The sequence below is a fragment of the Watersipora subatra genome, chromosome 1, assembly GCF_963576615.1.
Source record: "Watersipora subatra chromosome 1, tzWatSuba1.1, whole genome shotgun sequence".
Classification (NCBI taxonomy): domain Eukaryota; kingdom Metazoa; phylum Bryozoa; class Gymnolaemata; order Cheilostomatida; family Watersiporidae; genus Watersipora; species Watersipora subatra.
This window is the reverse complement of record NC_088708.1, coordinates 19,346,694-19,372,975: the sequence shown is the minus strand read 5'-3', so window position 1 is coordinate 19,372,975 and position 26,282 is coordinate 19,346,694. Positions and strand designations below refer to the sequence as shown.

Here is a 26,282-nt window from a genome sequence, read left to right as displayed (position 1 = left end):
GAGTTTATTAATTCATTTTAAAACATATTACCTGAGGATTAGCCAGCCAATCACAGAATAAATATTAAACATTATTACAGCTATATATGCTAATGTTCAACAGCAGTATCATTGCCAACAAATCTATCAATGAGACCTCTCGTTATTTCCCAGTGTACTTCAGCTTTTACACATTTACTGCTGATCAACTTCCAACCTTTAATGTTGACAGACAGATATTGCTTGAAACAGCTATGCAGAACAAAACAATAGACACAAACAAATACTGCTACTGTTATATGATGGAGTCCCCTTTGTACAAAAAATTAGAAAAATGAAAAGATAATCAAAAGACAACTTGCAGACAAAATAAAAATATTGAGTGAACTTTTAAATGGACGACTCGGGAGTCCCCGAAGCAAAGAGATTGCTCTACTACCCTAGGACACTTATGTATTAGCTTCAGCTAACTTTTGCAGAGTCATCCTCTCGCGAAAATTTCATGAGCAAAACTATACTATCATAACGAGCGAGCAAAAACGCAAAATTAAATAGCTTTGTTCATTGATAGTCCAAGAAACATATGGCAGCAAGCGATCGAATTTAATTATCGATCTCACCCACACATTTCTACCTGCGGTTCACAAATATAAACTAGTCCCAAATTGAAAAAGTTTTTTTTACCAGTGAACTGGACCTGAGGAATCTAATTATGTTTGTTCCACTGCATTTATTTTCACATCACTATATTTTCGTACTCATCAGAGCCGCGAAATTAAGTTGCCGCGAAATCTTACTCTGTAGGCTACTCACGAAACTAAATACAGTGAAACTCGGACAACTCGCCCTCGGATAGCACGAACACATGGTTAACTCAAACGGATTTGTTTGGTCCGTTCATACGCAATGATAAATTGCTTTAGATAACTCGACCTTAACTTCGTTAACTCGAACAGTTTTTTGCCCAACGGCTACCGAGATGACTGTTATCGATTTAGAATATCACTTTATTCCAAGTCATAGAGATAAACATCAACTTTTAGTAGTTCTTAGGCGTCATTATTACCACTATCGGCAAAATATTTCCGTTATCGACTTTTCTAAAGGTTTGCCAAAATCAAATTTTACCAAACATTCGCTTGGGGATTGCCCTCCATAAGCAAGGAGAAGCGAGGTAACCTTCAGATAAACTTAAAGAAAAATCGGCAAAACTGGTTTTTGTTAAAATGCTCAAAAGAAAAATACATTTTTTCTGAGCGTTTCAACCGCGATCAAGTTTTGCCTATTTTAATCTGAAAACGCCCTGGCAGTCACATCACCGAAAACAAACAAACAAATCTCAAGTAATAGGAAATTATTTATACAGTCAAACATGGATAACTCGCCCACGGATAGCTCGAACACATGGTTAATTCGAACGGTTTCTTTGGTCCGTTCCCACGTAATGATAAATTGCTATAGATAACTCGAACTCAACACTGTTAACTCGAACTGCTTTTTGCCCAACGGCTACCGAAACGGTTGTTATCGCTTTAGAAAATCACTTTATTCCAAGCCATAGAGGTAAACCTCAACTTTTCGTAATTCATAAGCGTCGTTATTACCACCACCTGCAAAATATTTTTGTCAATGACTTTTCTAAAGGTTTGGTGAAATTTGATTTATACCAAACATCCGCTTAGCGATCGCCCTTCGGAAGCGAGGTAAAGTGAGGTAATATTTGCATAAACTTCAAGAAAAATCGGCGAAATTGATCGCGGGTAAAACGCTCAAAAGAAAAAGATGTCTTTTCTTTTGAGCATTTCAACAACGATCAAGTTTTGCCAATGTCAATCTAAAAAACGTCCTGGCAATAACATCACCTCAAACAACAAAACAATCTCAAGTGATAGAAAAATCTCTATACTTTTTGATAAAAACGTTTTAAACTTTACATTAGAAGCATTTAATTTGAAACAAGCCATTTGTGCTTTTGATTTATATTATAGTGTGTATATATGTACATGTATCTACTAATAAATAAGTAAATACATGGACTTGTGACAGTGCTCTGATAGCTTGAACGCTCTGATAATTCGAACACTTTCACTCGGTCCCGTGAAGCTCGAGTTATCCATGTTTGACTGTACTTTCATATAACTAGAAATTCCACTGTCATACAGCCCACGACCAAAGTGATATTGGAAAAAAGAAAGGGTACTGATGGTTGAGAAATGCAATATTAGCAGTCAAATGACACTGCAGTGCAATAGGATAACTGCAATGGTAGCTGTAATGTACTGGGTGTGGGTGTTATTATATACAACAAACAGCAATAATGAAAGAAAAGATTATATGTTTATATCTCTCCTCCTGCAATAGGAGAAATGCAATATTGGCCAATATTAGAAGTAGAATGCACTGATATTATTAGAATAACCAAGATTATTAATATAATAATAATATAAAACCAATGCACAATTTTGTTAACATTTCAAAATGTCATAGCTAACAATATCAAAAAGTGATATTTATTATATAGATTTTTAGAAAATCTATTTAAAAAAGTGTTTGGTCATGACAAACAGCGATAATGAAAGGAAAAGATTATATGTTTATATCTCTTCCCCTGCAATAGGAGAAATGCAATATTAGAAGTAAAATGCACTGATATTATTAGAATAACCAATATTATTAATACAGTAATACAGTAATAATACAAAACAAATGAACAATTTTGTTTACATTTAAAAACGTCATAGCTAACAATATGAAGAAGTATCAAAAAGAATATCCAAACTTAGTAATAGTAATACAGTAATAATAGAAAACCAATGCACAATTTCGTTTACATTTCAAAACGTCATAGCTAACAATATCAAAAAGTATCAAGAAGTATCCAAACATATAATTAAATATCGTAATCTCATAAAAATCGTTAGAAAAAAATATCATCGTCATATCCTTTACTTACACTGCGTTGGACATCAGTTAGAATACCCAAGTACTCAAATGTGTCTGAAATGTCAGTTAATTTGAAATCGGCAAAAATGAAACGATTTCAATACTCCTACGTTAATCACCGAAACCTTCGACAATGCTATAGACTGGTGAAAAGTGCACGTTATTTTTTCGTGAAATGCGCACGATTTAATCGTTCTATTCTTTGTCGCTCGGCGTTTCAATTTCCGGTCTTAACTTTTATAAAAGTGAGGCTTGACAAGTTTTAATAACGATTTTCGTCCAAATAAATCTGTCTATTTGTGTATAATCCGATCAGATGGGTAAGTTTTAAGATAATAACGACGGCTTACAAAGACTTGGTAACATATTTAAATAGGTTTGTATGTGTTTTGTATTGTTATTATACTTTAATTACTCTACAAAACGATGGTTAAATTTGCTGATGAAATTTTGATTCAAGGGTTCGTCTCATTGTTGATGAATAGTTTTTGGGAGTTGTGTGCACATGTGCATTTATCATAAATCTCCCAACCAATCGCTTCGCTCTGTTTGGTCGTGGGAAAATTGCTAAAACATTACATGAGAGGCCCCTTAACTTGCAACAAGCAATCAATGCTTTTGATTTATATATAGTTTGTATATGTACTGATAAATACATGCACTTGTGACACTGTTCTCATAACTTGAACGCTCTGATAACTCGAACACTTTCTCTCGGTCCCGTGAAGGTCGAGTTAGCCGAGTTTCACTGTACTAGCAAAATATAAGTGTCCTAGGGTAGGTACAAAACCAAAGGAAAGAAATATATATATAATGAGAGCGGATAAAAAGGTAGATGTGGAAACATTAGGCTAAGCTGTTGGGACAAAGTTTGGAAGGTCATCAGACACTTGTGGTCATAACGAATCAACCAAATAACCTGGAAACTAGTGTCAACTTTTTATCTCGGAGTTTTTTTGACAACAGAGTTTCATTGGGATACTAGGTGAATGCCCAGCATTGCAGGGGTAATAAAATAATTACCCAAGGAATCTGAGCAACTCAAGCTAATAACTCAAGCTAGTCTAAATCTTTACTATAAGAAAAGCTGTGAAGCTGTAATTGTTCTTGTAATCGTAATAAATCATGATCTTCAAGTTTGCTAGTAGTAATTAACCAATAGCATTTTTGCAAACGCTTCAAGTGTGCGTTTTTTAACCTGTGTTATGAGTATGGCTACAATTATTCTATTGTATAGCAACTTAGCCGCTTGGCCTAGTGGATACCACGCTTGCCTACAGATGTTTTAAGTTCATATTGTGAAGCGGATTTTTCATTCCTATAACTTTATCAATGTAACTGGACGCACGAATGACAGACAGACAGACAAACACTGAGGTTTATATATATAGATGGCTTTTGAGAATTGTTAATGTGAGTAATCAAACCAAATGTGGTAGTTAAAGTAGTGATTGTTTATATACTTGAGGATTTGATAAGATCATGCTACATGCTACTACTAAGAGAGCTAAATGCTACTAAGCTTTTAGTTTTCAGATAAAATAAGTTTCACACAACAATAGTTTTAAATATGAGTGGGGGAAAAGGTTTTGGGCTTATTCAAGTTATTCCTAGATTATTAATAGAGTGTTCTATATAAATAGAAGTTATTTTTTGCTTTAGAACTGCTAAAATGTTGCAATATACTTTTCAAAACTTCATGATCAATCTTGACTCATGTAAATATATTATAAGTAATTATTCTTGTTTCCGTATTTAGTATTTCCAGACTAGTTTCTCTTATACTATGCATTAGAAGTTTCAAAGGTCAAAAGCATATTTAGTAGAACTAATATTTTCAAGTGACATATAAAAGGTGTATAATATATTAAAACTACATAATAATCGCTGCTGTGGTGAAGTCATACATAGCTATGAGCATAAAATTTAACGATTAACTTTCATAACTTTACATGCAATCCCTAACTGTTAAATGCAACAATTCGAAGCAAGTCTTTCATTGTCCATCTCCTTGGTAACCATTAAAGATTGACTTGCAACAAAATTCACATTACAGTTATTTGGTATCAAAAGATTCACCATGTCTTACTCTGCTGTGTTGTAGGTGCAAAATATGTGGAAATGTGATGACGAGCTCCTAAAAGCTATAAAACGAACAGTTAATCGCCGCCATCACAAAACCGCCGTAGATTGAAATCAGCTTATTTCTCTTACGTAGTCATTACATATGGTTATTGTTTTGTCACGTGATGTTCTCACGTGAATTGAAAGGCCAATAAAATGCTCAATATAAAACTTCTTGTAGCACTAGTTTATGACAAACACTTCGGGTTTTACTGAAGACCTTGTATCAAATATAGATGCTCGCTACTTTACAGTTTTGTTTCATCTTGTCTAATCGTCTGGTCGTAATCTGATCATGTGACCCAGACTTCCTGCCAAACAGCACGAACAATTTCTGCAGCATTTTTCGATTATCGCAGGTGATCAACAGGCTCATCAGACAATAATATGTACTCCTTCGCGCTAAGGTTAAAAAATTAAACGAATTTTCACGGTAGGTTATAAGATATCATTGCTGAAAGTGACAGCATTACAATGATGATGAAATAGACGCGTAAGAACAATAGACATGGTTTTATTGAATGCGTGAAGTATATTTGTGAAAATGTTTCGATGAAATGAAGTTGCGTGAAAGTGTAAACAGAAACCATCTTGTACGACTACGTCACATTTGAGCCGTTTTGGAAAGAGATTCTAATCTACGGAGGTCCCGTGATAGCGGCGATTAATTCTTCATTTTTGAGCTTTTAAGAGATTGTAATCCCATTTCCACATATTTTGCACCTACAAAACAGCAGAGTAAGGCATAGTGAATCTTTTGATACCAAATACCTGTAATGTGAATTTTGTTGCAAGTTAACCTTTAAGTATTTTCTTGACATTAAGTTTTGAGTGACAAACACGAGTTGAAGATAAATTCTATTACTATATATTCAAACTAATACTACAAACTTGAAAGAACTTTCAAAGCTCAAAATTTTTCCAAACTTCACTCAATTAAATTGTGTGTAAAAGATTCCATGATTTAATAAGTGGTGAGCTCACCATTAGCTAAAATTATTGATTTTAACTGCAGCAGCGTTAGACACTTCTTGTCACTCGATTGTTACAAAATTATGTTTAAATAATATATATATAATAATGTTGTATACATATGTATAATATTAATATGTGTAATAATAATATATATTTAATAATGTTGTTATACTATTGTTCTTTAGTTTTGTGATTTAATTTTATTGAATAAGATGTTAGGTGTAAATTGTACAGAATGAAGCATAAAAATGTTTTACATAAAAAAATAGCATAAATGTTTGTGTAAAGTTTTTTTTATCTTCTACAGTGGTTTACAGCGATGATGACTTTGTGATTAAAATAATAAATTTGTATACTTATGAGATTATTCAATAGTATCAGTTGAGTCAGTTGTATATTAGAATTTCTCCAAGAGAAACATCAAAATGACTGCGTGACAATGAGTGGTAACTAGCTGATTGATCTTAGACCGCATTAAAATTTGAGAAAGGTTTCAGTTTTAACAGGTAGCCTTTTCACAACATCATCAAAAATATTATTTCTTTTGGGCAGGGTTATGCTTACTTAATGTTTTTATTGTGCCAGTTATGGTATAGTTACTTTCCGTCAAGCAGTGTTGTTAAATTGGGTCACTTGTAAATTATTATTTCCTTTCAGTGTCGAGCCTTCCCAGCTTCAAGTCATCAAATAGGCCTCACTTTCTTTATAAATAATCAATACTTAAAAGAGGTATGACAGTAGTAAGGTTACGAACATTTTGACAGGGCAGACAGTTTTGTTTTAATCGAAATAAACTTCTCATAGAATAATTTATAATCGTTCAGCATACTCCAGCGAATGCAGCAGCGCAGGCCAATGACCAACAGCTATAGACTATGAATACTTGCAGTCAGCATACTCCAGCGAATGCAGCAGCGCAGGCCAATGACCAACAGCTATAGACTATGAATACTTGCAGTCAGCATACTCCAGTGAATGCAGCAGCGCAGGCCAATGACCAACAGCTATAGACTATGAATACTTGCAGTCAGCATACTCCAGCGAATGCAGCAGCGCAGGCCAATGACCAACAGCTATAGACTATGAATACTTGCAGTCAGCATACTCCAGCGAATGCAGCAGCGCAGGCCAATGACCAACAGCTATAGACTATGAATACTTGCAGTCAGCATACTCCAGCGAATGCAGCAGCGCAGGCCAATGACCAACAGCTATAGACTATGAATACTTGCAGTCAGCATACTCCAGTGAATGCAGCAGCGCAGGCCAATGACCAACAGCTATAGACTATGAATACTTGCAGTCAGCATACTCCAGTGAATGCAGCAGCGCAGGCCAATGACCAACAGCTATAGACTATGAATACTTGCAGTCAGCATACTCGAGTGAATGCAGCAGCGCAGGCCAACGACCAGCAGTTATAGACTATGAATACTTGCAGTCAGCACACTCGAGTGAATGCAGCAGCGCAGGCCAATGACCAACAGCTATAGACTATGAATACTTGCAGTCAGCATACTCCAGTGAATGCAGCAGCGCAGGCCAATGACCAACAGCTATAGACTATGAATACTTGCAGTCAGCATACTCCAGTGAATGCAGCAGCGCAGGCCAATGACCAACAGTTATAGACTATGAATACTTGCAGTCAGCATACTCGAGCGAATGCAGCAGCGCAGGCCAATGACCAACAGCTATAGACTATGAATACTTGCAGTCAGCATACTCGAGCGAATGCAGCAGCGCAGGCCAACGACCAACAGCTATAGACTATGAATACTTCCAGTCAGCATACTCCAGTGAATGCAGCAGCGCAGGCCAATGACCAACAGCTATAGACTATGAATACTTGCAGTCAGCATACTCGAGCGAATGCAGCAGCGCAGGCCAATGACCAACAGCTATAGACTATGAATACTTGCAGTCAGCATACTCCAGTGAATGCAGCAGCGCAGGCCAATGACCAACAGTTATAGACTATGAATACTTGCAGTCAGCATACTCGAGCGAATGCAGCAGCGCAGGCCAATGACCAACAGCTATAGACTATGAATACTTGCAGTCAGCATACTCCAGTGAATGCAGCAGCGCAGGCCAATGACCAACAGTTATAGACTATGAATACTTGCAGTCAGCATACTCGAGCGAATGCAGCAGCGCAGGCCAACGACCAACAGCTATAGACTATGAATACTTGCAGTCAGCATACTCCAGTGAATGCAGCAGCGCAGGCCAATGACCAACAGTTATAGACTATGAATACTTGCAGTCAGCATACTCGAGCGAATGCAGCAGCGCAGGCCAATGACCAACAGCTATAGACTATGAATACTTGCAGTCAGCATACTCGAGCGAATGCAGCAGCGCAGGCCAACGACCAACAGCTATAGACTATGAATACTTCCAGTCAGCATACTCGAGCGAATGCAGCAGCGCAGGCCAATGACCAACAGCTATAGACTATGAATACTTGCAGTCAGCATACTCCAGTGAATGCAGCAGCGCAGGCCAATGACCAACAGCTATAGACTATGAATACTTGCAGTCAGCATACTCCAGTGAATGCAGCAGCGCAGGCCAATGACCAACAGTTATAGACTATGAATACTTGCAGTCAGCATACTCGAGCGAATGCAGCAGCGCAGGCCAATGACCAACAGCTATAGACTATGAATACTTGCAGTCAGCATACTCGAGCGAATGCAGCAGCGCAGGCCAACGACCAACAGCTATAGACTATGAATACTTCCAGTCAGCATACTCCAGTGAATGCAGCAGCGCAGGCCAATGACCAACAGCTATAGACTATGAATACTTGCAGTCAGCATACTCCAGTGAATGCAGCAGCGCAGGCCAATGACCAACAGTTATAGACTATGAATACTTGCAGTCAGCATACTCGAGCGAATGCAGCAGCGCAGGCCAATGACCAACAGCTATAGACTATGAATACTTGCAGTCAGCATACTCGAGCGAATGCAGCAGCGCAGGCCAACGACCAACAGCTATAGACTATGAATACTTCCAGTCAGCATACTCCAGTGAATGCAGCAGCGCAGGCCAATGACCAACAGCTATAGACTATGAATACTTGCAGTCAGCATACTCCAGTGAATGCAGCAGCGCAGGCCAATGACCAACAGTTATAGACTATGAATACTTGCAGTCAGCATACTCGAGCGAATGCAGCAGCGCAGGCCAATGACCAACAGCTATAGACTATGAATACTTGCAGTCAGCATACTCGAGCGAATGCAGCAGCGCAGGCCAACGACCAACAGCTATAGACTATGAATACTTCCAGTCAGCATACTCCAGTGAATGCAGCAGCGCAGGCCAATGACCAACAGCTATAGACTATGAATACTTGCAGTCAGCATACTCGAGCGAATGCAGCAGCGCAGGCCAATGACCAACAGCTATAGACTATGAATACTTGCAGTCAGCATACTCGAGCGAATGCAGCAGCGCAGGCCAATGACCAACAGCTATAGACTATGAATACTTGCAGTCAGCATACTCGAGCGAATGCAGCAGCGCAGGCCAATGACCAACAGCTATAGACTATGAATACTTGCAGTCAGCATACTCGAGCGAATGCAGCAGCGCAGGCCAACGACCAACAGTTATAGACTATGAATACTTCCAGTCAGCATACTCGAGTGAATGCAGCAGCGCAGGCCAATGACCAACAGCTATAGACTATGAATACTTGCAGTCAGCATACTCCAGTGAATGCAGCAGCGCAGGCCAATGACCAACAGTTATAGACTATGAATACTTGCAGTCAGCATACTCGAGCGAATGCAGCAGCGCAGGCCAATGACCAACAGCTATAGACTATGAATACTTGCAGTCAGCATACTCGAGCGAATGCAGCAGCGCAGGCCAACGACCAACAGCTATAGACTATGAATACTTCCAGTCAGCATACTCCAGTGAATGCAGCAGCGCAGGCCAATGACCAACAGCTATAGACTATGAATACTTGCAGTCAGCATACTCGAGCGAATGCAGCAGCGCAGGCCAATGACCAACAGCTATAGACTATGAATACTTGCAGTCAGCATACTCGAGCGAATGCAGCAGCGCAGGCCAATGACCAACAGCTATAGACTATGAATACTTGCAGTCAGCATACTCGAGCGAATGCAGCAGCGCAGGCCAATGACCAACAGCTATAGACTATGAATACTTGCAGTCAGCATACTCGAGCGAATGCAGCAGCGCAGGCCAACGACCAACAGTTATAGACTATGAATACTTCCAGTCAGCATACTCGAGTGAATGCAGCAGCGCAGGCCAATGACCAACAGCTATAGACTATGAATACTTGCAGTCAGCATACTCCAGTGAATGCAGCAGCGCAGGCCAATGACCAACAGCTATAGACTATGAATACTTGCAGTCAGCATACTCCAGTGAATGCAGCAGCGCAGGCCAATGACCAACAGTTATAGACTATGAATACTTGCAGTCAGCATACTCGAGCGAATGCAGCAGCGCAGGCCAATGACCAACAGCTATAGACTATGAATACTTGCAGTCAGCATACTCGAGCGAATGCAGCAGCGCAGGCCAACGACCAACAGCTATAGACTATGAATACTTCCAGTCAGCATACTCCAGTGAATGCAGCAGCGCAGGCCAATGACCAACAGCTATAGACTATGAATACTTGCAGTCAGCATACTCCAGTGAATGCAGCAGCGCAGGCCAACGACCAACAGTTATAGACTATGAATACTTGCAGTCAGCATACTCGAGCGAATGCAGCAGCGCAGGCCAATGACCAACAGCTATAGACTATGAATACTTGCAGTCAGCATACTCGAGCGAATGCAGCAGCGCAGGCCAACGACCAACAGCTATAGACTATGAATACTTCCAGTCAGCATACTCGAGTGAATGCAGCAGCGCAGGCCAATGACCAACAGCTATAGACTATGAATACTTGCAGTCAGCATACTCCAGTGAATGCAGCAGCGCAGGCCAATGACCAACAGCTATAGACTATGAATACTTGCAGTCAGCATACTCCAGTGAATGCAGCAGCGCAGGCCAATGACCAACAGTTATAGACTATGAATACTTGCAGTCAGCATACTCGAGCGAATGCAGCAGCGCAGGCCAATGACCAACAGCTATAGACTATGAATACTTGCAGTCAGCATACTCGAGCGAATGCAGCAGCGCAGGCCAACGACCAACAGCTATAGACTATGAATACTTCCAGTCAGCATACTCCAGTGAATGCAGCAGCGCAGGCCAATGACCAACAGCTATAGACTATGAATACTTGCAGTCAGCATACTCCAGTGAATGCAGCAGCGCAGGCCAACGACCAACAGTTATAGACTATGAATACTTGCAGTCAGCATACTCCAGTGAATGCAGCAGCGCAGGCCAATGACCAACAGCTATAGACTATGAATACTTGCAGTCAGCATACTCCAGTGAATGCAGCAGCGCAGGCCAATGACCAACAGTTATAGACTATGAATACTTGCAGTCAGCATACTCGAGTGAATGCAGCAACGCAGGCCAATGACCAACAGCTATAGACTATGAATACTTGCAGTCAGCATACTCCAGTGAATGCAGCAGCGCAGGCCAACGACCAACAGTTATAGATTATGAATACTTCCAGTCAGCATACTCGAGCGAATGCAGCAGCGCAGGCCAACGACCAACAGCTATAGACTATGAATACTTGCAGTCAGCATACTCGAGCGAATGCAGCAGCGCAGGCCAACGACCAACAGTTATAGACTATGAATACTTGCAGTCAGCATACTCGAGTGAATGCAGCAGCGCAGGCCAATGACCAACAGCTATAGACTATGAATACTTGCAGTCAGCATACTCGAGTGAATGCAGCAGCGCAGGCCAATGACCAACAGCTATAGACTATGAATACTTGCAGTCAGCATACTCGAGTGAATGCAGCAGCGCAGGCCAATGACCAACAGCTATAGACTATGAATACTTGCAGTCAGCATACTCCAGTGAATGCAGCAGCGCAGGCCAACGACCAACAGCTATAGACTATGAATACTTGCAGTCAGCATACTCGAGCGAATGCAGCAGCGCAGGCCAATGACCAACAGCTATAGACTATGAATACTTGCAGTCAGCATACTCGAGCGAATGCAGCAGCGCAGGCCAATGACCAACAGCTATAGACTATGAATACTTGCAGTCAGCATACTCGAGCGAATGCAGCAGCGCAGGCCAATGACCAACAGCTATAGACTATGAATACTTGCAGTCAGCATACTCGAGCGAATGCAGCAGCGCAGGCCAACGACCAACAGCTATAGACTATGAATACTTGCAGTCAGCATACTCGAGCGAATGCAGCAGCGCAGGCCAATGACCAACAGCTATAGACTATGAATACTTCCAGTCAGCATACTCGAGCGAATGCAGCAGCGCAGGCCAACGACCAACAGTTATAGACTATGAATACTTGCAGTCAGCATACTCGAGCGAATGCAGCAGCGCAGGCCAACGACCAACAGCTATAGACTATGAATACTTGCAGTCAGCATACTCGAGCGAATGCAGCAGCGCAGGCCAACGACCAACAGCTATAGACTATGAATACTTGCAGTCAGCATACTCGAGCGAATGCAGCAGCGCAGGCCAACGACCAACAGCTATAGACTATGAATACTTGCAGTCAGCATACTCGAGCGAATGCAGCAGCGCAGGCCAAGGACCAACAGCTATAGACTATGAATACTTCCAGTCAGCATACTCGAGCGAATGCAGCAGCGCAGGCCAACGACCAACAGCTATAGACTATGAATACTTGCAGTCAGCATACTCGAGCGAATGCAGCAGCGCAGGCCAACGACCAACAGCTATAGACTATGAATACTTGCAGTCAGCATACTCGAGCGAATGCAGCAGCGCAGGCCAATGACCAACAGCTATAGACTATGAATACTTGCAGTCAGCATACTCGAGCGAATGCAGCAGCGCAGGCCAACGACCAACAGCTATAGACTATGAATACTTGCAGTCAGCATACTCGAGCGAATGCAGCAGCGCAGGCCAACGACCAACAGCTATAGACTATGAATACTTGCAGTCAGCATACTCGAGCGAATGCAGCAGCGCAGGCCAATGACCAACAGCTATAGACTATGAATACTTGCAGTCAGCATACTCGAGCGAATGCAGCAGCGCAGGCCAACGACCAACAGTTATAGACTATGAATACTTGCAGTCAGCATACTCGAGCGAATGCAGCAGCGCAGGCCAAGGACCAACAGCTATAGACTATGAATACTTCCAGTCAGCATACTCGAGCGAATGCAGCAGCGCAGGCCAACGACCAACAGCTATAGACTATGAATACTTGCAGTCAGCATACTCGAGCGAATGCAGCAGCGCAGGCCAACGACCAACAGCTATAGACTATGAATACTTGCAGTCAGCATACTCGAGCGAATGCAGCAGCGCAGGCCAAGGACCAACAGCTATAGACTATGAATACTTCCAGTCAGCATACTCGAGCGAATGCAGCAGCGCAGGCCAACGACCAACAGCTATAGACTATGAATACTTGCAGTCAGCATACTCGAGCGAATGCAGCAGCGCAGGCCAACGACCAACAGCTATAGACTATGAATACTTGCAGTCAGCATACTCGAGCGAATGCAGCAGCGCAGGCCAATGACCAACAGCTATAGACTATGAATACTTGCAGTCAGCATACTCGAGCGAATGCAGCAGCGCAGGCCAACGACCAACAGCTATAGACTATGAATACTTGCAGTCAGCATACTCGAGCGAATGCAGCAGCGCAGGCCAACGACCAACAGTTATAGACTATGAATACTTGCAGTCAGCATACTCGAGTGAATGCAGCAGCGCAGGCCAAGGACCAACAGCTATAGACTATGAATACTTCCAGTCAGCATACTCGAGCGAATGCAGCAGCGCAGGCCAACGACCAACAGCTATAGACTATGAATACTTGCAGTCAGCATACTCGAGCGAATGCAGCAGCGCAGGCCAACGACCAACAGCTATAGACTATGAATACTTGCAGTCAGCATACTCGAGCGAATGCAGCAGCGCAGGCCAAGGACCAACAGCTATAGACTATGAATACTTCCAGTCAGCATACTCGAGCGAATGCAGCAGCGCAGGCCAACGACCAACAGCTATAGACTATGAATACTTGCAGTCAGCATACTCGAGCGAATGCAGCAGCGCAGGCCAACGACCAACAGCTATAGACTATGAATACTTGCAGTCAGCATACTCGAGCGAATGCAGCAGCGCAGGCCAATGACCAACAGCTATAGACTATGAATACTTGCAGTCAGCATACTCGAGCGAATGCAGCAGCGCAGGCCAACGACCAACAGCTATAGACTATGAATACTTGCAGTCAGCATACTCGAGCGAATGCAGCAGCGCAGGCCAACGACCAACAGTTATAGACTATGAATACTTTCAGTCAGCATACTCGAGTGAATGCAGCAGCGCAGGCCAACGACCAACAGTTATAGACTATGAATACTTGCAGTCAGCAGACGAGTCATGATCGAACATGCTGCTAGTAAACGAACTGAAAAATCCTCTTAGAGTTTCATTTTGCACATTGTGTTCCTTTAATGATGTTGATGTAAATGTTGGGACCAATCGGACAGCTAAACATTGATTTGAGGGATATTGTGCATAGGCCTTGAAAAGTTGTAACGAGGTAACGGCCCGCGCACATGAGAAAAATGAGCTCAAAAGAGCGGAATAACAACGCTAGCTTGTGATAAAATTGCGCTTTTTTGAGCTAATTTTTCCCTGCGTTCAGCCTATTAAACATCCTGTAACAAGCTACGAGCAATGTTAAATAGCGTATCTACTTTTCATAAATGACTGAGATTATTTTGAAAGCTGGATTTAGATAATAATGGGTTTTAGGACAACCATCTCTATCATTCTAAATCAGACTAAACATCCCCGACTTCCGTTCCTAAAAAACTAGCATACGTCACATATTTATGGGCGGAGCTTGTTGTGTCGATAGTGTTGTTTGCGGGACCGATATTGAAACGCTGTAAAAAGCCTTCAAGACTTTGAAAGTTAGTGGGCCAATCTTTATTTTGAGTATAAAATTAGAATCAGCATGTCTGATTTATCTAGCAAAAACGGTAAAGCTGTACATGGCAGTTATGGTTTAAGGTTTACACACTGAGCGATTAGCTGTAGGTGACTGCTAACCAACAAACAATTAGAAATCACAAAATTGTATTACTAATATCGCAGGTCCTTTTGTTATCTTTTAATTATCTGAATACTTAATTTATCACAAATGTAGTTCTTCGCCATGCTTGCGAATATGAATTGACATCGATCTTCACAACTGTTGAAATTGGATCCGATGCGGTCAACAAACAGCCAATCAAGATGCTTATAGTTGCGATCATCACTGTCAAAGATCAACATGTTGAAAGTCCATCACATCGTCGCTAGCAGCAATGACGTTGATCGCTCATCGCAAGATGACATCATAGCAGCCGATCGTTGCGGTCAATCGCACAGCTAATCGTTGATTTGAGCGATAGTTTGCACAGACCTTTAAGCGGTCAAACAAATTCACTGAGCATCACACTAAGCTTCACTCACCAGTGGTTGGCATTCTAGTAACTAACAAGTCATCATGTTCAGCCAGGTCAACAACACGAGAGGCAAGACGAGTGGCAGCATCAGAGCTACTCCTGCCAGCTAAAGGCTTTGGAGAACCAGCTACTGTCTTGTTATTTGTTGAAATACCATCCATGATCACAGCGGGTGTTTTTCTCATGCATGCATCAACCTGCCATTCAACGAATAACGAAAGAAGTTTTTGGGTCTACTATTTCACCGAGAAGAAATGCAATAATTGTCAATATGAAACCTGTAGATCTTCGTCAATGTCTATCCACAGACAATTATGCTATCATGCGAGAGGAAAGGGTGAATAGTGATGGAGATAGAGGTTAGAGGCTAATTGCAATGTAATTAGTGATTAGTCTGCAGATCAGAGTGCAATATAAACTTCAAGTAGATTTATCTTTAAATCAAATATTATAAATCTACAAATGCCATTGCAATAGCTGAATATATATTATTGTTTGAATGTTTAAAAACACTAGCTTCCTGAAGAACAAGAAAGAACAAGCATTCAACGAACTGAGTGTAGAGTGAAGTACACTATAATATATAATATAAAAAGCGCACAGCTGTTAGTAAATTCAAATATATATACATATATATATCTATATATATATTTCTCAAAGTCCGTATGTCGTATGTCTGCCGGAAATCCGGCTATAGATCTTAAAATCTTGATTTTATGCTATCCGATGGATTCGAACTCACAACGACTCTTTCATCGACGAAGGATTTATCTGTCTGCTCTACCACTGAGCTATTACACCATAGTGATTTGCAGGGTTTGCATATAAAATACAACACCGTGTGCGTTCTAATTATTTTAGCCTTAGGTTTTTACCAAATATTTTGAGATTTGTTTGCCTCGGAGCTCGAACATAAATTCGGTTCTCGACTAAACTGGAGCATGCGCATTGCAATTAGAAAAGCTCCGGAAACGCTAGGAAACAAATAGGCATTTTACGCTTCTTAAATTTTTTACAAACAGGGAGAAACCATGTGGGACGACGCCTCCTCTACCGAAGAAATTTGTTAGGGAGTTAACCCTTCCAGTTGAGTTACTCTAAATTGTTTTGGATGACGAGTCTCCTTTAAAGATGTAAAGTAAACAGGCCATTGCTGTTTATATTTTCTTTTTCCTACGATTTTTGATGTAACTATCTGTTTCATATTTTTAGCATTGTATTTTAACCTTTAATGCTTTAGATGTTTTAAAAGCCAAACATACGAAATGTTTACTTTTGCTTTCTTTTTCCACCAACATAAATATAAAACAATTTATTAAAATTAAACGCGATCTATATACACCCGTTTCCATTTATAGTATGCAGTATACAGTACATCTTATGGTGTAAAATGTTGAAAATATACTTTACCGAAATATATCTACGAATTTACCTAAGTTTTTCCTCATCTTGGAACGGATTAAAATCTATATAATTTTATTTTAATGTGAAAAATTGTTTGGATCTCGAAAAACTCGGTTAGCAACGCTACAACAACCTAACACATAACGTAACCTAACAGGTAACACATAACAACCTTTTGGAACGATTATGATCCATAACATAAACTAAGCTATACGTCGCTGAAAGTTATGAACTTTTAAGTTTACAGTGGTTTGAAAACATTTACAGTTCTTTTATTTATTTTTAATTTAGTTCTCCTGCACAAAACCTTTTCCTCATGATATGAAGTTTGAAAGTTACAGTTGTTAAGTTAAAGATGTAAAGTAAACAGGCCATTGCTGTTTATATTTTCTTTTTCCTACGATTTTTGATGCAAATATCTGTTGCATTTTTTGCTGTTTCATTATTGTTTCCTCATCTTGGAACGGATTAAAATTTGCATAATTTTATTTTAATGGGAAAAATTGTTTCGGATCTCAAAAAACTTGGTTAGCAACGCTAGAAAAGTTCCGCTAGAATAGGTTGAACTGTACGTTATCAAAAGCTGAAAGTTATGAACTTTTAAATTTACAGTGGTTTGAGAACCTTTTCCTCATGATATGAAGTTTGAAAGTTACAGTTGTTTGAAAAATTTTGAAAACCTTTTCAGTTGTTTTTATTTTGTTAAATGTTATTCATTTTGTTAATTAGCGTTTATTTTAATAGCGATATAGTATAGTAACAAGCGCTATTTCCTTTCCTCAACAGCCAAATGTTTTGTTCGTGAAATGCGTGCTTTAAAAGATTTTCTCTCAGTGCTCACTTTATTTATTAGCTTACACATTTTTCCTTCTAAACCTAACCAATTAGTAATTCGTAATTATTTTCACATTTTACAACAATCATTTGTAAGATTAATGTAATATTATCTGTAAGAATTATTGTTAGTATCAGTTATTCCTTACTCTCTTATATTTACATACATCTATGATTTCCGACGACGACACACGGACTTTGAGAAATATATATATAGATAGGTAGATTTACATTCTCTTATTACATTTATAAACTTTGTATAACTTTTGAAGTTTATAATACAAGTTTTACAGTTTGTTGCGTTATCACTTTTATTACAACTTGCATTTTTTAAACATAATTTGAGTTTAATATCTGTTTGAAGTTTAACCATTATTCATTGTCCTATCACTGTTACCTATTATTACTTAGTTTCCAACCTTTCTTATTAATATTAGTTTTTGATTCAACCATTTGTGGCAGACATTGTTCTAATAAAATTTCAATCACAAAATACTACCATATTCTGTCACACTTTTTTATTAATCTGTTAAATACATGTATTCTCAGAAGTTACAAATTGTCTAATACCTCCAAAGAAAACAACTTGCTCTGCACAAAATCATTCCCTCATGATATAAATTTTGAAAGTTACAGTTTGAAAACTTTTACAGACTTTGTTTTCTCTCCTAATTTATTTCAACTACAGAAACACTTATCTCATGATATGTAGTTTGAAAGTTAGAATAGTAAATGTTGTTATCTGTTAAAGACAAATCAATTTTCTGTCCATAGACTTTTTATTACCCAGGCAACGCCGGGTGGTACAGCTAGTACATATATATACTGACGAAGAAGGTTGCAGTTCACTAGAAGCAGAGTACTCATTATTAAAATAGAGCATTTATATAAAATGTATTAACTCTTTAACTACTGCAAGCCGATGTATCGGCTTGGGTTATCTTCTTTTTGCGGCCGGAAGCCGATGCATCGGCTTTTAGACGGTGCGTTAGTTTATTTATAACTACTCAGCTTCCGCTTCAGATAGACCAATATGATCTGGTCTCCATGAAAACAAGCTTGTTGCTAACGACATAGACTAATCAGCAGGCCTCTTACAACTGCTCACTGATTATCAAACAGAAAGTTCATCGCTGAAAAAGCACGGACAAAAAAGAATCATCATCATTTGCAGCTGTAGAAGCTTCTATCATTCTTAGCTATTGGGACTCCAGTAACTCTATATCAAGTGATTCTGAATCTTCTAGTGCATGTATTTCATGAGGAAAACTGTAATGGTAACCAAATATTATGGCGACAGTCAAGACATTACTATCGAAATTGCTGGCAAAATATTGTTGGGAAAGTTTGTAAAATCTTTGTTATCACAGTTCTCAAGTTCTTCTAGTTCTCAAGTTGATCTCAAGTTATCACAAAATTAGTGACGTTATGTCAAAACTTGTGTGAATAGAAAAAAAATTTGGTCAAAGCTAGAAATAAATTCGGTAACAAAAGAGTTAAGAAGTGTAAACGTAAAAAAAAATTTACTATTTAAAGTTTCATGGTTGTTATTACCATTCATCAGGTAAAACTGATGAATGATTCATCCATTCATGAAAGGATGAACAGATTATATATATACATATATATTATATTATTATATACATAAATATTATATTATTATATACATAAATATTATATTATTATATACATAAATTATTATATTAAACATACATTAATATTAATTATTATATATACACACATTAATATTATTATATACATAAAATTGTATATTGTATATACATAAATGTATATACATATACAATATATATAATATATACTGCTATAACTAATTAAGTAATTATTACTATTAATTATTGATTACTGAAGTAAAGCTAATAAAAGAGTGCTCTACGCTAAGTACGAAGCTGAATCTATGATAGTCTGAAGATTAGTGTGCTTAGCTTTGATCTACTGTTCGTTTCGAAGAGGTAGTGTATCCCCTCATAAGGCTGAATGCTGAGTTCTATATATATGTACACATACACACATGCATCCGCACGCACACGCGCGCGCGCACACACACACACATATATACTAGAGGAATGCTTGGCATTACCAGGGTAATAAAAAAAGGCTTTACACAGCAAATTTATTCAAGATATAACAACAGTTACCATTGTAACGTTCAAACTTCATACCATGAGAAAAGTGTTTTGTGCAGTTCAAATAAATTAAGAGAGAAAAAATAAAACAACTGTAAAGGTTTTCAAACTTTTCCAAACAACTGTAAGTTTTAAATTTCATATCATGAAAAGAGCGTTTTGTTAAAAAAAATTAAGAAAAAAACAACTGTAAAGGTGTTTGAATGTAAATGTGAAATCATTAGCAAGTAATTGCTAAATAAAGTCTGTTTTGCTATGATTACAATGAAAAATAATTTGGTATACGATTATATGATTTTATTTCGCTTCAGTTTTGACATCATAAAGCGGAAATATTGTATGGAGTAGTATAGAAACTCATAGTAATTATTTAATGCAAACACTCCCTAGTAAAAATTATCAAAATTTTAAATACGTACTGTACATATTAAGACTCAGTAACAACACTATATGTTAACCTTAGCAATTATAGCTACCTACAGTAACTTTAGTGTATTAATGGGTTTTTATCTGCAAGAAAATGTAACAATACAATGCACTACGTGCAATATGTACGGTGGGGAGTTCTTACCTTTAAAACAGACATACCATAAACAGACGTACCTACGTATACGCTTTAACATAAACGTTGAATTTAACTTAAACAAATTTAGCTTACTAAATGCATACTTAAAGTTAAGTTTTAATATGCATTTTACTGAACAAAGTTTCAACTTTGCCAGGCTAAAATTTTATAACTTAACCTACAGGATGAAATTATTCGATAGATTTAATAACTCGCAAGTTCGCGTGCAGTCAATTTCGCGAATGATTAAAACCCGCGAATTATCAGTCTTATTTTTAATACAAGGGAGAATAACTATTGCCTCAAATTAAAAACTAGCCGATAGGCAGAGTTAGTAAACGTAGCTGAGTTCCAAACTCTTTTAAAATCATCGCTGGGGCTTTGAGTTAAGCCCATTGCCAATGCATCACACTTCTTTACAAAATTATTCAAGGTTGTCACAAGTTATTCGAAATTCGGCACATCATCATCATCGAAAAAATATCTCCTGCAGTTCTCTACATTGAAAAAACTCATAACTTACCACAATCGTCGGTTCACCAAAGGCCTCCAAATCGATGAACATTTATGAAAACCTCTGGATGCAGCCAAAAATTTATAGCTTAGCTGATCGACATAAATTTTTCAGCTAAATAGAAACCTAAACACGTGGTATATGCACGTGAAGGCTTTACTCTATTGCTAGCTGCTTTCACGGATTAATTTATTCACGAATGTGTTCATCCGCGAATAATTTAATCCGCGAATATGCAAAAAAAGACAATTTTTTGCAAAATTTAACTCCGCAAATAATTTAATCCTGTAGGGTATCTATTTTCGAATTTCGTTACAAGTTACAGTAAATTTTTAGTTTACTGTAACTTGTAACGAATGATGCTAAACTGAGAAAGTGAGCATTTTATGTCTCTTTCAGGTGTTGTGGGAGGCATTTCGGCGAATAGCATATCAGAATTTTTGTTATTTCGTCGTAATCAGTATGCTGACTGCGAAATTTTAATTTTGGGAGACATTTTTGTTAGTATCGTATGGCGGGAAAAAGTCAGAAAAACATCGTTCTCGTCGTAGCCTCAATCGGAAAAAATTTGTCAAAAAAAACATTGTATTCCACAAAGTGAGGCAAAAAAATCTTTTAACAGGGTCACCGTGGCCCGAGGGCACACTATATATTAATTAATAGTGAAATGTGCATATTCAGTGCGAGCATTATACAGCATACGACAGGAGCCATGGATGTAATAAGAGTGGCTTAGCCTTGTGGTTGCATTGTTAATAGACTTGCAATTTGAATGTCATGAGTTTTAATCCAAGATGAAGGTGATTTTCCGTTGCTAAAACTTTACCAGCTATATCAGGACAGACGAATGACAGACAGATGAACGATAGACAGACGATGACAGACTATATACTAGCTGTACTACTTGGCGTTGCCCAAGTAATAAAAACATCCTTCGACAGAAAATTGATTTGTATTTAACATATAACAACACTTGCCATTCTAACTTTCAAACTACATATCATAAGAGAAGTGCTTTGTGTAGTTGAAATAAATTAAGAGAGAAAATAAAGCAACTGTAAAGGTTTTCAAACAACTGTAAGTTCAATATTTCATAACTCGAAAAAAGTGTTTCGTTGAAATATATTAAAAGGGAAAATAAAAATGTAGAGGTATTTAAATGTAAAATCATTAGCAAGTAATGGCTTAGTATAGTCTATTTCAGTACGACTGCAATAAAAAATTACTTGGTATACAATTATGTGATTTCAGTTCGTTTTAGTGTTAGCATGTAAAAATATCTCAAGCTATAGACGCACAGAAAGTGGTATAGAAACCCAGTCATCTAATGCAATTACCTCCTGGTAAAAATCATCATCATTAAAAATAGTACCAAAATACTACGTTAACCTTTGTAACTAGAAGTACCTACAATGACTTTAGGGCTTTTGGTGGTTATGATCTCCAAGATAATATAACATTACAATGTACTACGTGAAAAGTTCTTACCTTCGAGACAGACGTGTAACATAAACGCTGAATCTAACTTAAATGAATTTAGTTTACTAAACACATACTTGAAGGAAGTTTTAGTATGTATTTTAGTAAACTTCAAACTTTTAACATAATTTCACGAATCGTTTTTATTATAATGGATACCTGATAATGGATAATGGATAACTCGCCATGGCGAGTTCAGCGACGAATATCTTTTAATACATACCGCGATAGATAATAGATACAGATCTTTTAATTGATAGGGAGACAATATAATTGGCTGTGCGAGAAGAGTTGGCCTTGACACCAGATATAGTAATCGAACCTTACAAAAAATATTTCTCAACAGCGGCATCGTAACGCGTGACCGCATCGGTAAAGTAATCAGCGTGTGCTATAATTGGAATGACAGATCCACAGACGACGTACTTTGAGAAATATATATACAGACAATCAAACATGTATATATATACACACACATATATTTATATATGAAAGAATATATATATTTATATATGAGTCGTTAGGTGAGACCAATTTCACCCTAGTGGTAATCTGTACAAAGACAAGTGAATAAGGTACATGCACACTATAATCAACCTGATGTATAATGACAGAGATATATAATGTACTGATAATAATGAATACCAGATTTATTGTACATTGCAAGGATTACATTTATAGGAAAGGGCATATGCAGAATTTAATGCCTCAAACGTTCAGTCAGCTCAATTAGAGGAAGAGTTACATAGAGGAGAATGAAGATCATAAGCTGAACTTTATCCATATCCTCAATGCACTTGAGAGCAGTAGAACATGTATAGAGGATGTTTGGTGTTATTATAAGTAACCTATCAATCTTAGGAGTTGTATACACCTGAGCTCATTCATAGTGAGAATCATGTGCAGTCATACCTCGGCATATGAGAGTGTTCCAACATATGAAAAAATTGAGATACAAGCAGAGTTTCGAGCAAGTTTTTTTTCTTGATTTACGAGTAATCTTTGAGATACGAGCCAGTTTTCTATGACCACTATACGCGCAAGTATGTAAGAGACCACTTTTGAAAATGGCATCACTCGGTCTTTCTCCTCAAATCAGTGTGAAACAAGTTTTTAAAAGGTTGGCTAGGCGTTATAGCAAACCCGAGGCAAAGAGCACCAAACCAGAAACGAATAATAAAAAATCAAAACAAAATTAAAGTAAGGTTTGTAAAATACTAAAACTTAGCTTTAAGTGTGTATTTAGTAAGTTAAATTCATTTAGGTTAAATTCAAAGTTTCTGTTACATATTGTCTCAAAAGTTTAGTACACCGAACGTTGCCGTCAAGTCTCCCTCAGACCGCCGTTAGCTACTATGTCTGTCTCAAAGGTAAACACTTACAGCAGTGTACATAGTAATATTACAATTTATTGCAGATGTTAACAACTAAATAGGTATCTGTCACTTAACTAACATAGACACTGAATTATAACAATTAAAACCATGTTTTTTTCAATATCAAGATTTTCTGCAATATCCTTTTTTTTGTGATTTTTTATAACATGATAATGGATTAATTCGTATTCAACTATTTTATATAGAAAATAGTGTCTTGAAACACACGCACATTGAAATGCGAGATTAGCCCCATAACGAATTAAGCTCGTACATTGAGGTATGACTGCATACTAAAAGCTGTTTACACTAGCAGTTGTCCTCTCTTGAACTTGTCTATATAGGGAGTTGCCTACACATTTAAAAGTTGCACCAGGTTTGTCAGAAAATTTGCAAGTTGTTTGGAAATAAACTTAACCAAATAAAGCATGGGTTACACATATAATAAAATCTAGTATCCAGTGAGTGTTTTAAGACCAAAACGGAAGTCATAGCTCTTTTTTGAGACATAAATCATGAACCTCTTTACACATAAAATAATGCTCTTGCAAAATATTACATATCATTTGAACCCACAAACTATTTCAACAAATAAAAAACAATTTTTAGTGCATTGTCGGAGTTTCAGATATGCCCTATTAGTGGCCTATCATTTTAGGGATCTTAATAGGCCGTAGATCACATTGACTACTGTACTATTGTTTGCAGTTATAAGTTACAGTCACGGAGGTCACAGTCAGTTTCGGAAATAACCAAACAAGCATTACATTACTAACAATAATAATTAAACATAATAAAATGCCGAGTGATTGTAATGAATATAGCTAGACAATTTGAGACAGAATGTGTTCCAATCTCAGCAAACTCATCTGTATTAGTCTACCCCAAGAGTCTCATTACATCAATACTCACACGTTATGATAATAAAGACTAGTACACAAACAAGGCAGGTACCATGAGAACCTATCAGCTTGAAGAGCAATGTTATTACTTGCTCACTAACAATTCTGTGAAAACGCTCTATCCAGAATCCCTTCAGAAGTAGCTAAGAAAAGTTATGTTTTAATAGCTTGCTAGTACTCCTCTCCCTTACTGTTACATAGCTATCACCACATGGGCATATCCCAACCAAGGTTACTCTATGTACTTGTATGTTGCTGCAGCAGCATGGCCACACAAGCTACTATACAGCTACTACAGAGTACTTTGCTGTAACCACGTATGCTAACTATACTGCAGCAATTTCTGTTGTACCGGCAACATGTCGATATTTTTACTACACTAACTGGCCTACTTATTGACTTACAAAGATCTGGAACTCAACGACGGATATTCTCTTTTTGCCGCTTCTGCTTTGATACGCAACTATTGATATTTTATGTAGACTAAAACTGCTATGAGCCGGTACTATCTTATTATCATTACAACAGCAAATGACAGCACTGATGCCATGTTAAACCATGGTATGTGTAACCGACGTCTATCAGCCTGTGAAAAAGTGCAACCATTGATAATTAAAGCTCCATTTTGTAAGAATTCTACGCGCTACAAGTTTCTGCGAGGTTGTAAAAGAAGCATACTTACAATCACTTAATGTCATCAGAAAGTCGTGGTGCTGCCAGAAAAATTATGTCATGCATGTCGGTTAATATTGTACAAAAAATTCTATCATAACTTGTGAATGATATGTCATCTCTTACTGACAAAGACAAACAGTTACAATGAAATTCTGAAAGAGGAGGCTTACCCTGTACGCCTCGCAGTAAAGCTCCACGATGTGAAAGGTCACATCAGCCCTCAACTACCTTCTACCCTTTCATCTACTGCAGCATCTACAGCCACGAGCTATGTTGGAAGACTGCCAACTATGGTAGCGCAGCAATCACAGATATGACATGTGACAACAAGCAAGAGCAGGTGCTCTTTAAAGCATCTTAAAAGCTTTCTCCATGACCATGCTGCCCATAGCAGTTTGTTGAGGTGAAATCTCCCTTTAATAGCAATATGTAGAAAACTTGCTAGCTCATGAAACTGTGCTGCTAGCTAACCTGTGAGTACTTAAAACACTACTGTTGTCAGTGTGTTAGCAAAGAAGAAACAAATTGATCTCTCGCAATCACTGAAATGTTGACAAAGCGTTACTGGGCTAAGCAGAGGCGTGAATGCTAATGCGAGCCCACAGGGAGCCTATAGCAGGAGTGGATATAAAATCGCATTTACTATATTTGTAAATGAATTGCGTGCTGCAAGGATGTTTGAATGATGCCTGCTAGGATCATGCCTGCTAGGATCATGCCTGCTAGGATC

At 38.2% G+C, this 26,282-nt stretch overlaps 1 protein-coding gene across 1 annotated transcript in view; it reads right to left on the bottom strand.

Moving 5' to 3' along the window:
* Positions 1 to 15,800, bottom strand: part of LOC137395283 (NAD(+) hydrolase SARM1-like) — a 56,852-nt gene extending 41,052 nt beyond the window's left edge. Inside the window, exon 1 of the mRNA XM_068082164.1 lies at positions 15,667 to 15,800. Within this exon, the coding sequence (XP_067938265.1) occupies positions 15,667 to 15,679 (13 nt within the window). The 5' untranslated portion in view covers positions 15,680 to 15,800. The remainder of the gene's footprint in view (positions 1 to 15,666) is intronic.
* Positions 15,801 to 26,282: the final 10,482 nt, after the last annotated feature.